Source organism: Aureobasidium pullulans, assembly GCF_000721785.1.
Source record: "Aureobasidium pullulans EXF-150 unplaced genomic scaffold scaffold_6, whole genome shotgun sequence".
Classification (NCBI taxonomy): domain Eukaryota; kingdom Fungi; phylum Ascomycota; class Dothideomycetes; order Dothideales; family Saccotheciaceae; genus Aureobasidium; species Aureobasidium pullulans.
Window position 1 is genome coordinate 166,463 of NW_021941026.1, and position 16,888 is coordinate 183,350.

General features: G+C 52.4%; 5 protein-coding genes across 5 annotated transcripts; 3 read left to right on the plus strand and 2 right to left on the minus strand.

The window, feature by feature from the left end:
- Positions 1–48: 48 nt before the first annotated feature.
- Positions 49–4,121, minus strand: M438DRAFT_184218 (uncharacterized protein). Its single transcript, XM_029899210.1, has 8 exons — positions 3,305–4,121; positions 3,177–3,245; positions 2,668–3,127; positions 2,510–2,612; positions 1,940–2,454; positions 1,479–1,888; positions 1,174–1,421; positions 49–1,122 (listed from the first exon to the last, which is right to left on the minus strand). Exons 1-8 carry the CDS (start codon positions 4,002–4,004, stop codon positions 346–348), a joined length of 3,282 nt encoding a protein of 1,093 aa, XP_029761935.1. The 5' UTR covers positions 4,005–4,121; the 3' UTR covers positions 49–345.
- Positions 4,122–5,021: 900 nt separating this feature from the next.
- On the plus strand, positions 5,022–7,448 carry M438DRAFT_395941 (Sec1-like protein). Its single transcript, XM_029909241.1, has 5 exons — positions 5,022–5,091; positions 5,142–5,367; positions 5,464–5,846; positions 5,897–6,746; positions 6,799–7,448. The coding sequence occupies exons 1-5, from the start codon at positions 5,052–5,054 to the stop codon at positions 7,409–7,411; spliced, it is 2,112 nt and encodes a 703-aa protein (XP_029761936.1). The 5' UTR covers positions 5,022–5,051; the 3' UTR covers positions 7,412–7,448.
- Positions 7,449–7,610: 162 nt separating this feature from the next.
- M438DRAFT_344204 (uncharacterized protein) lies at positions 7,611–10,296 on the plus strand. Its single transcript, XM_029905161.1, has 2 exons — positions 7,611–8,459; positions 8,514–10,296. The coding sequence occupies exons 1-2, from the start codon at positions 7,840–7,842 to the stop codon at positions 9,859–9,861; spliced, it is 1,968 nt and encodes a 655-aa protein (XP_029761937.1). The 5' UTR covers positions 7,611–7,839; the 3' UTR covers positions 9,862–10,296.
- A 204-nt stretch (positions 10,297–10,500) lies between these two features.
- On the plus strand, positions 10,501–13,717 carry M438DRAFT_293627 (uncharacterized protein). Its single transcript, XM_029901824.1, has 3 exons — positions 10,501–10,762; positions 10,819–11,170; positions 11,219–13,717. The coding sequence occupies exons 1-3, from the start codon at positions 10,637–10,639 to the stop codon at positions 13,447–13,449; spliced, it is 2,709 nt and encodes a 902-aa protein (XP_029761938.1). The 5' UTR covers positions 10,501–10,636; the 3' UTR covers positions 13,450–13,717.
- A 391-nt stretch (positions 13,718–14,108) lies between these two features.
- M438DRAFT_344205 (uncharacterized protein) lies at positions 14,109–16,532 on the minus strand. The gene is made up of 3 exons (XM_029905162.1): positions 16,206–16,532; positions 15,404–16,107; positions 14,109–15,354 (listed from the first exon to the last, which is right to left on the minus strand). Exons 1-3 carry the CDS (start codon positions 16,442–16,444, stop codon positions 14,516–14,518), a joined length of 1,782 nt encoding a protein of 593 aa, XP_029761939.1. The 5' UTR covers positions 16,445–16,532; the 3' UTR covers positions 14,109–14,515.
- Between the last annotated feature and the right edge of the window lie 356 nt (positions 16,533–16,888).

A 16,888-nucleotide genomic window follows, 5' to 3' on the forward strand; every position in this document is an offset into this window, starting at 1 on the left:
ACCTATCTCAACCCTTATCTCGCACGCGTCACAAGTCCAAATCTCAGTGTGGTCATATCAGATGATGAAACGACGCCCAACATATTTTGGGGCTCGTTGTTATAATGCAGTGTATGCATGATACTATGATAGCGACTGAATAGCTAATACTACACGTTCTTCTGAACGAAAATGACGATGTCTACCTTCCCGGACCTGTATGCGCAGATGCAGGTCTGATAATGCCCCCCAAAAAGCTGAAACTTCAATCAGATGACGCCAATCCATGCAATGTCGAAAACCGTGCAATGCGAAACAACAATGTTGTACTCCTTTGGTTGGAAATGTGTTATGCCTCGGTCGTCATCAATATTCATGTCGATATGTGCAAGAGTCTCCTTTCTGGCATTGGCCCTTCTTGAAGTACTTGCAAGGCACCGTAAAGCGCTTGTCAGTGAATGTGTTTCCCTTCTTTCCAGGCTTGCCGCGGCGACTGTGGTCGGAGTTGTTATCACCACCACCCACGCCGCCACCACCACCACCACCACCCCCACCTTCACGCCAGCGGCGGCGCTCTTCGTTCTCGTAGGGAGGCTGCTGGTTCTGCTGCTGTCCAGGATAGTTTCCCATGTTGGGCATGTTAAAGCCTGCGCCAGGATAGGGGAATTGGTTGAAGTTAGCTCCTTGTCCACCATTTTGACCTGGGTTGAGCTGTGAGAACAGGGCTGCAAAAGCAGCTGGGTTTGGATCCATGATGGGAAGCTGCTGAGCAGGAGGGAACATGTTGGACACTTGTGCCTGAGGGTTCAAGTTGGCAAAGATGCCAGCAAGGTCCGCGGCCATGTTAGGTTGTGCGGGTTGTTGAACCGGTTGCTGGGCTTGAGCAGGTTGAGGCTGTTGTTGCTGAGGTTGTGCTTGTGGTATGGATGCCAGAATTCGCTGGATCTCGGCCATCTGATCCTGGTTTTGACTAGGTGCGGCAACAGGTGCTGGAGCCTGGACGGGTTGAGCGGGTTGAGACGGCGCTTGACCTTGCGGGTTAATCAGGGCCAGGATAGCGGAGATGTCGGGTGCAGCGCTCGACTGCTGGGGTTGCACAGGTTGGACAGGTTGAGCTGGGCCCGCAAGCTTGGCAATTCTCGTCTGTACAGCGTTAGTGGCACTCATGTTTAGGGAGAAATTATGGTGACATACAGCAAGCGGTTCTTGTGTGTCCAAAGGTCCAAAGGCCTTTGTGATTGTTTCCTCCCCATTGTAAGGTTCTGCTGGCTCGCGTGGACAGGATGGTATGTCATTTGCATCCGTGTAGAACACCATTAAAGTGCTGGCCTCGTACTGCTCACGCTTGATACGCTCTGCAGACTCTGGCTCTAGCTCGCCTCCACCGTAAGGGCTGTAGTTTCTCTTTCGCTCCTCAACGTCCACCGAGCTGAAATCAGTCACTGTGAAGGTTAGCATTTTCCTTGGTTCTCGCAGGCCTGCTGATGACATCGACTTACATGTTGGTGAAACGTATTCTCCGAGATTCTCCTCGCCCACGGCGTTTTCGTCGTCTTCGTCGATGTCCATCATGTCCTTGTGCTGCTTGAACATGCGTCCTTCACCACCTACGTCGCTCACGTCACGGATCATGCTTGCGTCATGGCCCAATTCCTCATCAACATCGTGATGGAAGATCCTGGTCTCGACGAGTTGACTATCAGGCTTGAACTTGACACGCAGCTTACGTCTTTCCTCTTTACGTTCACGCTTTGCCTTCTCCTCCAGTGTTTCCGGTGCCTGTTTCTCCTCTGCCTTGAGTGGGGTTGGTTCCTTCTCCTTGCTTTTATTGAGGTTTGCCATGGTCTCTGCGAATGAGAAAGCAGGTTTGGCAGGGGCAGCAGGAGCAGCTTTCTTCTCGATCGATTTACTATTGGTTTTGAGTCAGCTTGGTTTTCAAGTTGATGATGTCGAGACTCACATTGCTGCAGCAACCACCGATGGGGTAGCAGTCTTAGTAACTGCCTTCTTCACACCTGCGCCAGTAGCGGCGGAGATGATTGATTTGGCGGCGATTGGCTTTGCTTTTACAGCGGCGCCGACAGGAGGCTTGACAGCGGTAGCAGGCTTTGTGTTGCTACCAACAGGGAGCACGCGCTTGAGGACCGAAGTCTTTGCAGCGCCATTAGATACGGCATTGCCTGCTCCGGGTGTCACAAGCACTCTTTTCGAGGCTTGATCAGAAGATGCACTGCCAGGAGCAGCGCGCTTCACGCCAGCGACGGGCTCGGGAGTGGGTCGGTTGCTGGGAGGCGATTTTACGCCCGACTGTTCGCTGCTTGGTTGTTTCATTGGCGCTCCGGTGACGTTGCGGTTAATACGCTCGCAAATTTCACGCGTTTCTGTGTTTCCTTTGTTGTTCAACATGGTGATACACTTTTGCAACTTTGTCGCGCTGTAGGTCTGTGCGGACAGATTGTCGCAGCGCACAAGTACCTAGAATCCGTTAATTGGCCGCACTGTAATATGAAGAAAAGTGAATGTTGCCTACCTCCAAGATCAAGCGCGTCACAGGTCCGTTGACATCAGGTGCCTTTATACGATCAATCAAAAGTGACGCGAAGGTAGCCATAAGCTGAGCATGGTGGCCGAGCCTGTTATTGTTGTTAGTGAAAGTCTCGTCACTGAACAGGTCAACAATAAACTCACTGTCCTAGAATATCTCTGTTTCCGTATTGGATTGCAGTTTGCAGTGAAACCTTCAATAACTCAAGCTGGTCGTTCACTCTGCTTCTCAGAAGAGGCACCTCGCTGACCTTTTTGCGATCGACTGCCTCGAGCAAAGCGGTAGAATCGGCTTTCAATCGATTTCTTATGGTTGTCACAACGTCATTGAATTCCACCATACCAGTTCTGATCCTGTCAGCGGCAACACCAGTATGACGACTCTCCCACAACGCTTTCATGGTATCATATCCGACACCAGCCCGAGGATCTTCTGGTCGCTGTGCTGGCAGAGGAGAGGGCTCGGGCTCCTCATCAGACTCAGAATCAGAATCTGATTCGGACGAGTCGGATTCACTGTTTGAGTGTTCCTGCTTCACGGACTTTGATGGCTGGCTGCTTCCTGCAGATGAGGTCTTTGGTACTCTTGGCCTCTCAAATTTTGCTAAGATGGTGTCAGTCATTGTGGTAGTTGTGTCACAAGATGTACAGACCTTTGAGCTTGGGATTGGTTTTGGCGAGCTGTTTCCTTGAATGCCTACGTGCTGGTGTCGGAACGGTGGCTGGGAAGGTTAAGTTAGCACACGTTCGTAATTCGATTCTCAAGTTTAAGGACACAAACCTCTATTGATACCGACTTCATACTCGGTCTTGCCAACAGCGACATAAGGAGTGACTCGGGTAGAATTGGTTGCTTGATGAAGTCGATCGGCATCTTTCATCCAAAAGTTTCCTACGCGAGTACCGGCCGGAATCGCATCGTGAAGAGCAGCTTGATCTGCTGGCGGTGCTTGAGGGACAGACTTGGTGTAGCTAGTGGCCTCGGTAGTAGTGGCACGAGGATATGATTGAGGGTCCAGAGTCTGGCTTGTTCGGGCCACGTGGGCACGTTCATGCTCCAAAGCTTGCGGGGCAATAGTCCCATGCTGTATTGGTTGAGGGTGGCCATACGGAGAGTGACCAAGGTCGAATGCAGACGGTCCATTCGTTGTGCTGGACACTAGCGAAGGGTCGTAGGAGTGCGAGTACTGATGAGTGTTGCTATAGCCAGCAAAGGGCACAGTTTGGAGATTTGATGAGCTCTTTGTAAAGGCTTGGGGGTTGTAGTTGTCCAGTCCAGTATGCGATGATTGCCAATTCATGTAGGGATCTGATTGAGCATTTTGATTCGGAATATGAGAAGCAGTGTCAAACCAATTGGCGTAGTGGTCACTGTCTCCACCATTCGAGATGACGTTGCCAAACTCATCTCCTGCATTATAACCATTCTGGTATGGAGAAGGGTCATGACCATGCAGCGGCATTGGGTGGTGACCGTCCATGGTTGCTAGAACGGAACGACAAGAGTGTTCTCAACGATGACAATGTTCTCAACAAGATATCGAGCACTGGTCTTTAAGCGGTATGTGCGTAGCTGGAGAACCAATCACAAACGACAATCTGCCTTATGGCTTGAGATTACGTGAGAGAGCGGCTCAAATCAAGTGGGAATGTCTTGTCCGGGCGAAGTGGGAGCTGTCGACCGTGTAGAAGCTTGTCTGACGAAGTGAACGTGTATGAATGTCGATTCTCCTCGCTGCCGACGCGTATGGCGCGTGTGCAGTACAGCTCTGGAAAAAGAGCGCTGGTATGCTAGTATGTCCCGAGGCAGCCCTTGGATGGGGGTGCAAATCAACGTCGCTCCGCGCTGCAGCACAGGACGCGATCAGGGCTCGAAGTGGCAACAGAGGGCCGCAAAGACGAGTCCCTGCCGGCTGTGCAGAGAATGGAATTTATGGATGATAAGCACCACTGACCAGAGCCAGAACGCGCTTGTCTTTCACCGTAAGCAAGTAGGCTCCCGGGTGCAGTCACCGTCGCAAAAGAACCTTGCGCACTCGTAAGGAGAGCGAGCACTTAAGAGGCTCAGAGTCCCTCCGACTTGTCCGTCACTTATTAGACCACAAATGACAAGCTTTACAGACGGGCGTTCAAGCGCCTTGCATTAGTGATGGCAACGGGGCCAAAGGAAGGTCAATTACACAGAAGGATGGGCGATGAAATGGTGTTGTGAGGTGTTTGAAGAGAAGATGGCAGACGGGGAAGGGAAGCGCAATCTTGTCGGAAAGAAGCTTGGCGACCTGTAGGTCCGGCAGTCACCGACCGTGAAATGACGCTTCAGCTTCTGGATCCAAAGTTGGTGTGGGGATGCTATGAACGTGTTAATAACTTATTGAAGCTTCACCAAGTTACTGCCTATCCTAGTCGCACGTTCGCCGTTCCTCTTTATTGTCTTCCATCGACCAACTTCAGCATCCGATCCCATTTGCTCGGCTTTGTATGCGGTAGAGTCCGTCAGTCCGGCTGAAAGATCTGGCCATTCGATCAACATGGCAACTCAACACAACTCCCTTCGCGACCGTCAAGTGGGTGAGTACAGCTCGTGTGCGCAACACGCCCTCAGATACTCACACTTTCAGCGTCTATCGAGAAGGTCCTAAACCTCAACCACGCCTCCCCCGAAAGCGCCGATACACAGCACGATGCAACCCTCGCCAACGGCCTTGTCACCAAAGCCACCCCTATCCTCAATGCCGACGGCGAGCCTATCTGGAAGGTGCTTGTCTTTGACAGCCTGGGAAGAGATATGATCAGTAGCGTCCTTCGCGTCTCGGACTTGCGCTCATGGGGAGTCACAATACATCTGTACGTCGACACAGGCAGCCGTCTCGCGCTTTCCTTTCCAAGCCTATATGCATGCTGAGTCTTGCTACAGAGCTGCTGCTGACAGCGACACGTCAGACCTATTACCTCAAAACGTCACGCCATTCCCGACGTCCCTGCCCTCTACCTCGTCGAGCCTACTGCTGAGAACCTGAACATCATCGCATCCGACCTTGCAAACGGCCTTTACTCATCGGCATATGTCAACTTTCTCTCGTCCATATCAAGACCCGTGCTAGAGGACTTTGCCGCTCAGATTGCCTCGAGCGGAACGTCAGAAAGCATCGAACAGGTCTACGATCAGTACTTGAACTTCGTTGTTAGCGAGCCCAACCTGTTCAGTCTGGGAATGGGCAAGGACGTCTACTACACCATGAACAGTGCTCAAACGAGCGATGAAGAGATTGACGCCAAGGTTGATCGCATCGTCAGTGGACTGTTCAGTGTAGCAGTGACCATGGGTGAGTCGATCCAGAGAGCATTCACCAAGAGTTATACTAACCTGTTTTAGGTTCGATCCCCATCATCAGATGTCCGAAAGGAGGTGCAGCGGAAATGATTGCAGCCAAACTGGATCGCAAGTTGCGTGACCATATCTTGAACGCAAAGGACAACCTTTTCTCCAGCGCCAACGCCCGTACCAGCACTGCAGCTGCCACACCCGCTTCGCGGCCTATCTTGATTATTGTCGACAGAAACCTCGATCTTGTTCCCATGCTATCTCACTCTTGGACCTACCAATCGTTGGTACACGACGTGCTCAAAATGCACCTTAACCGAATCACAGTCGAGCTGCCCGGAGACGATTCCGATGTCACCAAACCTGCGACCAAGCGGGCATATGACCTCAACACAAATGACTTCTTCTGGACCAGAAACGCAGGAGTACCTTTCCCACAAGTCGCCGAGGATATCGATTCGGAATTGACTCGCTACAAAGAGGATGCCAATGAGATCACCAAGAAGACTGGCGCTTCTTCGATTGAGGACCTGCAGAATGACACATCAACTTCGGCCCAGCATCTGAAAGCAGCCATCACATTGCTTCCCGAGCTGAGAGAGCGCAAGAACATTCTCGACATGCACATGAATATTGCTACAGCACTTTTGAAGGGTATCAAAGACAGACAACTGGACAACTTCTTCCAACTGGAGGAGAACATCAATAAGCAAACGAAAGCGCAGATGCTCGAGTTGCTTCAAGACTCTGACAAAGGCAAAGAACCTCTGGACAAACTCCGAATCTTCATCATCTGGTTTTTAAGCACAGAGCAGGAGGTTTCTCGCGCGGACATGGACAAGTTCGAAGAAGCTTTGCGTAATACTGGGGTCGACACCACACCTCTGACCTACGTGAGACGGTACGTATCAAACGGTTGCGTATTTCCAAGTTCCCTTGCTAATTCTTCACAGTGTACGAGAAATCACACGCATGACCATGATCTCGTCTGCACCAACTCAACCAGCCCAATCATCAGCGTCTAATGATCTGTTCCGTGGATTCAGCTCCCTTTCCAAGGGGCTGACGGACAAGTTCAAGGAGGCTGGAATTGGCTCAAACTTTGAGAATCTGATCTCGGGCGTCAAGAACTTCCTGCCAGCTAACAAGGACCTGACCCTGACCAAGATTACCGAATCATTGATGGACCCTTCCAACGCTAGTACCAGCGCTCTTCAGAAGACGGAAGGATATCTGTACTTCGATCCACGCAGTGCAAATGCTAGAGGCACAATGCCGCCATCAGCAGCACAAGCTAGAAATCCAGGCAACAACAGTGTGACACGAGGCATTGAAGCCAGCTTCGGTCAACGAAGACAGGGTTACAGTGAAGCCATCGTCTTCACGGTCGGTGGTGGCAGCATGGATGAATATGGCAATTTGCAAGACTGGGCGAACAGGACGAGTGGGCAAGGAGCAGCGGGATCGGTAAGCAAGAAGCGTATCGTGTACGGCAGCACGGAGCTTGTAAATGCGGAGGACTTTGTACTTGGAGAACTGACCAAGTTGGGCAACGAAAGCGCATAGACAGGCAGCTTTGTTGGTCTCAGTATCAGGATGTACGAGAATAAGAAGTATAATTCAAGTTATGGCAGAGGCTCGTCCAGTTGATATCGATGTGATTACTCAGTATTACTTGTTTGGGTGACAGCTTGGCCGCGGGCCGATGGTTCTGGGGAAGGAGCTTTGCCCCAGGAAATGACATCCAACTCAAGCGATTGTGATACAAGTAGGTGTCCGCCTACCTTACGAGCCTCATTTCTTGAACTCGGAACTCGACACGTTGGCCACTTGGGTGTTCTCGGTATAGACGGCTGTCTCTCGTTTCAAACACACGTCATCACCTCACCTTGGATCGGGACAAACGACCACTTCAGGCTACGCGTTGTACGCATACATACGCCTTGACGCCGCCACTTGTTGAAGACCTTTCGACCGTTCGTAGACCGGATCCAATGGCACCACGTTCGTCACTCAAGACGCTCGTGGATCGACGTAGGAGGGCTGATGGCGACGAGGATGAGGAATCAGTCACAGGTGTCGATGACTCTCAAAGCGACGGCTCCGTTGCCAGCGATGCGGACAACACAGTCGACACATTAGACGCAGATGCCGATGCAAGTGAATTCAGCGACGTCGAGGACGCCATAGCCTTGCCCATCGACCAGACAGTACCTCAATCTGTTGGGCCGGAGAAGACTGGCCGTACGCGTTCAAAGAAGTCGTCCAAAGGCACAAAACAAGACAAGAAGCCCTCAAACACAAACACTAGCGAGTCTGTTGCGCAAGGATCGGTCGCAGGAGAGTCGAATGGTACCGATGTGTCAACTGCAGCAGCCGGCGCACCCATCGTATCATCCGATGGTGGTCCAGCAAGAAGAGGAGAAAGCGTAGCAGACCGAAGGAGGCGCGAGCACGACGATTACAAGAAGAAGCGAGACACAGATCCAACTTTCATTCCCAATCGGGGGAACTTCTTCATGCACGACGCTCGCACTCCCGATCAACGAGGCTTCAGTTCCTATGGACGTGGTAGAGGGGGGAGGGGTAGGGGCGTTCCCCAAGCTCCTAGCAGGTCCGTCGAAGTCGCTCCAGCAGACTTGCGAAGAAGCGCTAACATTGCTCGTAGTCATGTTCCGCCGCCAGTCGAGCGCACAGCCGATGCACCCTGGACGCACGACCTACACGAAACCATCAACGAACGTGGTGGCCCACCTGCTCGCCAGCGACCACCGCAATTCCCTGCCATCAACCCCGAGCCTGTCTCTCGAGGCACTTCCACGGCTCAGCCAAACCCACTGAACTTTTCGAAGACCACGCAGATTGGCAGTGTGCAGATTCGTGTCTCGCTGCCCGGCATGGCCGCTGCTGTCCCTTTTGCCGCTGTTCCCGTAAAGTCACACACCCGATTGCCCGATCACAGGCCCCCTCTCCGCCGCGACAAGCCTGTTAGGATCTCTATGCCTGACCATCCCGTCCGCTATGTTTTCCCGGCTGCAGAGCGATCCTTTATCTTCATTCCTAGAGCATTGAGGCCCAACCAACAAGGCTTTGGCAAGGCAAGAGGTAGTTTTGGCGCTTATGGGGCTCCATCGAGCAGACGCCAGAGCCTGTTCGGCGGTAGTGTATACTCACAAGCCATGTCCATGAGTCGTAGATCGTCTCTAGCCCGTGATGTGCCTAGAGATTCGGCTTTTTCTCCCACTGGCTCATACACTGCTCGTGGCCATCCTGGATCTGGCCGCCCGGTCGTTCGTTTGCCCCAAGCTGGGTCACATCGCTCTTCGAACCCATCGCCTGCCGGCTCCGCCTACGGCCGTTCTTACCCTCATTCCTACCCTCGGCCTCAGACGCCGGCCGTCGAACATTGGGCCGAGCCGGACACTGTGCATCAGCCTCGCCCACAAAAGACCATATCGATGACCGGTATAGAATCGCCTGCAGGGCTTGCTCTTCACGCGCCGCAGCAGCAAAAGCAACAGCCATTCCACAATCAGCTGCCGCAGCACATTGCAGAAGGCAGCATTAGTACTCAGTCGGCATCTTCGGACATGGCGCCGCATCCACTTGGCCCAGCAGGATATATGTACCCCAGCGGCACACCACTCTCCAACATTCCAGAGAGAGCGATTCATGCACAACCGTTCCAACCACCTGCATCTAATTTTTATTCACCATATGGTCCCTCTGGCTATTACTACCCACCACAGCCAACACAATACGGTGCGATGCCATCATATGCTCCACCCACAGCACAACCAAGTTACGCGCCTCCTGAAGCACCCATGACCAGCGATCCGCAAGGTACTATGGCGCATGAAAGCAACGGCATGGTCTACTACACACAGCTACCACAGTATGCCTCCCAGGAAGGCTATTTGCAGCCGTATGCTGTTCCAGGCATGGGTGGCATGATGACACCGAGCCCTGAAGGTGCCTACTATTATGCAAACGCTGGTCAGATGTACTACCAGTAAGCATGATGGACTTCTTGTTCCTCCTGGGAATGGAGGGATTCTCATGGCATAGGCGATTCTAGTTCTTTGGCTGTAGAACACATTATGCATTGCGATGCCAAAATCTGCAAGACCAGACTAGATGAAACCATCTGCCCTACGTCGACTTCACCAAAGAAGTGGCGATTTACATACATCTCTTCCACACAAACATGACATGAGTCGGCATTGACGAAACGATTCGATGATTTAATACCCTCTTTTTCCTTTTCTTTCCTTGTGTTTTGTTTACTACAGTTGCATGGGCGTCGCAGCAACGACAGAGCGGTGGCAGGAAATTGGTACATAGGCTTTGAAGTAGTACTACGACAGACAGACAGAATTCAGCCATGACTACGAGCAGAGTTGAAGTAACGCGTTGATTGTTTGCATATTGAAACGTCAGAAAGCGACAGGTACATGGAAACGCAAGGCGGTTGGAGAGGCTTCTGGAGCTAGGCAGAAGTCAACGTGATGGGCGCGGGGAAAGTCCGATGTTAGCTCCGTCTCTTGTACCAACCAACCCGCTGTAACTCTCACACCTCCGCATCTACACGACACCTCGTCGTTGACTTCTGTTTCCCTTTCACTCGAACCATCTCATCTTGCCCATCACAGGTGGCCTTCATCCTGCTCATCCTCCTTCTACAGTTCCACGTCTTATCGCTCTCCCCTTACACGCATCCTCGAGACCTCGCCTCCACCCGAGGCTGTTGTACGTCACCAGGCTGCCATTCACACCCACGCGTCGTTCGACATGCCTTCATCCACAGGCCCAGTGAATGAGGACACTCTCATCACCATCAAGGTCTCGTTCGACGACTCTACCAAGAGACTCAAGTTGCCTCTCAAGGACCTTGGTGCAAACACGCTTCCTGTCAAGGTATGAATCAGCTTATCGTCACATGAATCCGTGCATCTCGGCTGACATTTACACAGCTCCGTCAAGTTCTCTGCATCGCCCCCGACCAAGCTGTCGTCTTCGAGCGCTATTCCGACTCGGCCGGCGGCTATGTCGTCCTCGACGACTCCAACCCTGCCGTCTTCAAGACTCTCATCCGTGCTGCCAAGGCCAAGTTGAAGCTCAAGCTGAGAGCATCTGCTCCCTCAGAAGAGACCAAGATTGATGCCCCATCTGAGGAGTCATCTGTCGTTCCCGAGGCCCCTATTGCGCCCTCGAGAAGCGCCACTACCCTCGATCAGCACTCCATCGGACCCGGCATCTTCGAGTTCCGTGATGCACTCAGCTCCATGAAGACCGACGTCGAGGCCCCAGTCCCTCGTCCATTTGGTAAGTTTGATGACATGTCCATGAGGTCTACACGTACTGACATGTTAGACTTCACCGCAAACACAACTGTCCAGGGTGTCAAGCATGTCCTGCCTCTGCGTGTGGCCCAATCCATCGAGGAGGTCTCCAGAGGCCCATGGTCGGTCTTCTGCAACTCTTGCGATAGAGTTATGAGCAACGTGCATTACCATTGCGGAGTCTGTGATGGTGGTGACTTTGACCTTTGCGAGACTTGCATCACCAACGGTGCCGCCTGTCTTGGTGATGGTCACTGGTTGGTCAAGCGCTCTATTCAAGATGGCAAGGTCATCAGCAGTACCACGGAACGCTTTGCTCCCAAGCCCAAGCACTCCGCTTCGTCTGCACCTCTGCCCAAGTTCGAGGTTGTCAAGGACATTCCTGGAGCTTTCACTGATGATGTCAAGACCTTGTCAGAGTCGATGCGCACCTGCAACGCCTGTGTCGTTACGCTCCCCGACCGCGACTTTGTCACATGCATCCAATGCGATGATTATGACCTCTGCTTGAACTGCCACACACTGAATGCCCACGGTCACCACCCCGGCCATCACTTCAAGCCTGCTGTCGACGGTGCAGATCTTTCGCTTGCTCAGGAGGCTCTTCTCCCTGCCGGCCGCAACTTCAGACACACTGCTATCTGCGACGGCTGCGACAAGATGATCCATGGCGTGCGACACAAGTGTTTCGACTGTCCTGACTTTGACTACTGCGGCGAATGCCACCAGAATGCTCGTCACACTCACCCCCGCCACCGCTTCGCTGCCATCTACGAGCACTTCAAGGGCCGTCCTGCATCGTCCGTCTCTCACCATGGCATCTACTGCGATGGTCCGCTTTGCAAGGGCAAGCCGCACCAATCTTACATCCAAGGTGTGCGATACAAGTGTGTCGTCTGCCATGACACAGACTTCTGCCAGAACTGTGAAGCTTTGCCTACTACCCATCACAACAAGACTCATCCTCTGGTCAAGTTCAAGACTCCTGTAAACCACCTGACAATCTCAACCGAGAGTGAGACCAAGCATGGAGTCCGTAAGCTCGGCGATCGTGAATTTGTTCGCAATGTTCACTCTCCTGTCATCCCCAACCGCAGACAGTCAGCCAATGTCACCGCTCCTGTCAAGACTGTTGCCGACATCAAGCCGTCGCCTCAAGCTGAAGAGAAGAAGGTTGAGGAGAAGAAGGAGGAAGTCCCGGCGCCAGTTCTACAGCCTGCTGCTGTTGCTACTCCCGTGCCCAACGCACCTTCCGCCGTTCTCCAGGCCCACTTCGTCGCCGATCGCATCCCTGACGGTACTGTCATTGCTCCCAACACCCGCTTTGTTCAGTCCTGGACTATTCGCAACCCTGGACCTGATGCTTGGCCCGCTGGATGCAGTGTCCGCTTTGTTGGTGGCGACAACATGCTCAACGTTGACAACACTCAGGTCGCAGCCGTCTCTGATATTGCTGATGCTACTGAGAGCAACGTTGTCGGTCGTGAAGTCTTGCCTGGTGAGGCTTTCCCTTTCGCTGTGACAATGAAGGCCCCTGCTCGTGAGGGTAAGTGCATCAGCTACTGGCGCCTCAAGTCTGCCGACGGCACGCCATTCGGTCACCGTCTCTGGTGTGACATCGATGTCAAGAATGCTCCAGTCGTTTTCACTGGGGCTGCTCCAGTGCCCCGCTCCCCAGTCACTGTTCAATCCACATCCCAGGCACAGAGCTACTATGCTCTTTACAAGGAGCGCATGAACGCATTGAAGACACACCTTGACCAGACCAACACTCAGAGCTCAACGGCACCTACGATGCCTGCTGCTGCTGCTCTTGCTGCAGCAGTTGCACCCACCGAGGTCTCGGAGGAATCACAGAAGCCTGCCAACGCCGTCATGGTCACTCAAACATTCGAGGTTACCAAGACTCCTGCTGAGGCAGATATTGAAGTTGCCGAGTCAGAACATGAGGAGGGTGAGCTGAAGGGTAGCCAAATGGTCTTCCCCACCCTAGACAAGGAGAGTCCCTCGAGCTCAACCTACGAATCCTTCAGTGGTTCAGGCTTGAGCAAGAAGGCACATGAGGAGACAGAGCAGGCATCCCAGACTTCTGACATTGCCGACAGTGTTGTCAGTGATGACGAGGGCTTCGAAGACATCACCGACGACCTCGAAGTTCTCAGCGCTAACGAGGAGGAGACCTCGGATGACGGCTTCCTCACCGACGACGACTATGACATTCTCGATGCCAGCGACCAAGAGACCGTTGCATCGATGAAGTAAAAGCTGCAGCTTCTAGATTGAGCAGAGAGTTACTCACACGAATGACTCCTCAACCCACTTTTTCCTTTTGTTATCGATTCCTCGCCATGATTGCTGGTACTTCCAAGGCGAGGTGGGATTTGATGGTCACTCTTTAAGGGCAAGGATTTCTCGTCTTCTTGAAATGATGGGAAGTGCGCAGAGGCAAACCACGGACTTTCCTTCATACGTTACCTAGTGCAGGTAGTTTCTTTTTCCTAATTACTTTTTCTATGATTATTGCCGTCCTCAATGACTTGCTGTGTGATCTGGACGTGAAGTCGTTTCGACAAATTGATGTGAAATCTTTTCCTTGTTTTCTTATGACTTATTTCTCTCCTCTACTCGGTGTAACCCTCTCCCTATACTATACATTCCAAACCCATCCCACCAGCGATGAAAATAAGTCTCCCACTGCGAAAACGCATCTGTCTCGGTGCTTTCTCCATATGTGATTCTATCTACTTCAGTTCCGAGTGTTATGGCTGCTAACATTGGAGGCTCCAAATGATGCGATGATGATCAGTGCTGTTTGTTACAGAAGTCTGGAATATGTCTCGACAACACTGTATCCTGGTGGAAACTTCATAAAATCGAAGGAATGGTATCTGATGACATTCAAGACTATATTGACGATGGAGCACAACATGTTTGAGTAGTATAGTGGTTACGCGGAAGGTAATATCGCTGCTGTATGACCAGGAACAGGGTGATACCACATACAAGTTTGTCTTTAGTCGTGAAGAGCATAAAGAAGCGTAATGAAGAGTCAGGGATGGAGAAGGCATGATGCGTAGTAAATAAATGAGAGAGCATGTGTGGAGTACAAATCGGTAGGAGAGACGGAGAAGGGATGATCATAGGTAATAGATGGAGGAAAGAGAGACTTGAAATATGACTTGAGTCGATTGATATGCATTGTTTTTTGTTTTCATGACTTCGTTCTTCAGATCTATGGACAGGAAAAGTCGTGCAGGGATGGATGGATGATTAGACTAGTTCCGATGCCGTACTGCTTTTCGGCACTTGTAGATATTGCTGAATTCTCTCAGATGTCAATGTCAATGCCCAAGTCCATGTCGGCAATGATGTCTTCATCTCTTGCCTTCTTCTTGAAGCCGCCCAACGTCGTCTTCTTCATCTTGTCGGGGAGCGGTGTAACGTTGCCAGCGCTGGCTGTTCCGTTTGCGGGTGTGCCAGTCCTGCTGATATCGCTGGCATCGCCGAAGAGATCGTCAGGTACTGAGAGGAGCTTCGCCTTTGCGGCTTCGGCTTCACGACGTGCCTTTGCTGCTGCCTCCTCTCTGGCCTTCTGGATAACTCTTTTCTCAGCCAATTGTGCCTTGCGCACATCTTCACTGTTGGCCTTGCGATTGGCGCGGTTGAGTGCTGCGAGACGTTCTTGTTGTGCGAGTTTGCCATTCTGCTTTGCTGCATTGGCTGCTGCTTGGGCTTTCGAGGAGCCGCCGGAGCTCATGGATGCGAGTTCGGCATCACATCTAGCGACTGTAGTGTCGTCGCCACGGGATGCTGCTTCCTCGCGACGCTTCTTGATCTTTTCGCGGCCGTAGTCTGCGAATTTGGCTTGTAGGGCATTTGTGCGGTTGATCTTTCTTTGGATGTCTTCATCGGTCCATTGGTATTCGAGGAGGGAGTGGATATCGTCGAGCTTGGCGACCAGCACTTTCTTAGAAGGCAGGCGCAAGTTGTCAGAGGACAGGGCGGTCTTGTAACGTTCGAATTCGATCTCGGTAAAGCTTCCGTCGGAGCATGCGACGAAGGGCCATTCTTTCTCGGCCTTGCCGTGGGCGACAACTGCGTACTGGTCGGTAACGAAAGGCTTGCCATTTAAACCTTCCATCTGGTAAGGTTTGCCGGTAGCGAAACCTGGGATTGTTAGCAGCGTTCGATCAGAAGCAGATTTGACCGAACATACTCTTGATCTGAGCCATGCGATACTGCGGTGCTCCAGTCTCGCGATTAACGCCAATGCTGACACGAGTGTAGCAGCCCTTGAGGCTGGCTTCAAAAGTCGGGTAGAAACAGACTTTGGCGAAGTTGGTACGTCCGATGCGAGCACGCTCGTAGTCGCGCAGTGTCGCAGGAGCTTCCTCGCGAGAAGCTGCAGCTCGAGGCTTCTCGTCCCACTCAACCTCACTGTCTCCATCGGCATCTCTGTCCGAATCTCCGTCGTCCCTTGAAGGAGAGCGGTCTCTTCTGCGGTCGTCCTCGCGGTTTCGTTGCTGGCCCTTCATCTCTCGTTCTCTCTTGTATGCTTCCAGAGGCCCGCTCGCCTTGACCTTTGGTCTACTGCTCTTTCGCTGGTCCTCATCGTCCAAGTCGGCGGCAGCGGCCTTGCGCTTTCTCTTATCAGCACCGGCTTGCTCTCGCTTGCGTTGCTGGAGGATCTTCTTGAGTTGTAGATCCTGGACCCTTCTCTCGACTTCTGCAGCACGTTCTGCGAGAATTTCCTCTCGTCGGATCTCGGTCATACCCATGACTTCAGCGCGATCGGCTTCTGAGCGGAACTTGCCCTCGATGGGGTACAGGGGAGCGTCCTGGTCGAAGTCGGCGCCATCTTCCGAGTCGGATTCGTCCATGGCAGCGGAGCCTAGTGACCGAGGAGATGAAGCGGGAGAGCTGAGATGGCAATCAGTACGTGAGGCCGTACAGTATGGCAAAGCAGGCAGATTGAAGAGAAGTCGGGCAGGATGAAGGAGAAGTGTTGGTCGACTTACGCTTCACCTTCTTCTTCAGAGTCATCCTTTCTTCGTCTTCGTGTTGCAGCAGCAGATGAACGGCCCTTTGGCTTTTGCGCGACACCGCGACGGGGTGGAGAGCGGTCGGGCTCTGAGGACTGAGCGGCATGCTCGAAGGGAGATGAGCGCTGTGCGGCTCTGTTGTCTGTTCTTTCGTCGTCGGAGCTATCGTCGCCGGCAAGAGCGAGGAGCTCAGCATCAAGCTCGTTGTCTGACATGGCTGGTGATGTGTGTGTGGTGGTAGGTATTTCAGGGGACAGAGCTAAAGCGAGTTTCGAGGATCGAGGACCAAAAGTTTGACGTGGGAGACGGAAGGAGAAGTCGCAAGATTTGCAGCAGTGATCTCGGAAGATGTGCAATTAGCGTGGCTGGGGACAATAGATAGTGTGACAATAAGAGCAGTTAATGAGTGAGAGATGGAAAGTGAAGGGACACTTCCTCCACTGACTTGCGCCAAGCTCGACCCAAAGAGCCTCGAATCGATGACATAGATAATTGTTGCTTCACTTCCATTCTTTGCCCATTTTCTACCAATTCAACCCTGCATTTCCGCCTCTACTCGTACCTACAGACTAGGAACGAAGAAAACTCCAGCACATCTTCTAGAAATAATTGCAATCATAATGTCGCTCCGTCAGCTGAGCCGGTGCAGCAGAGGCATG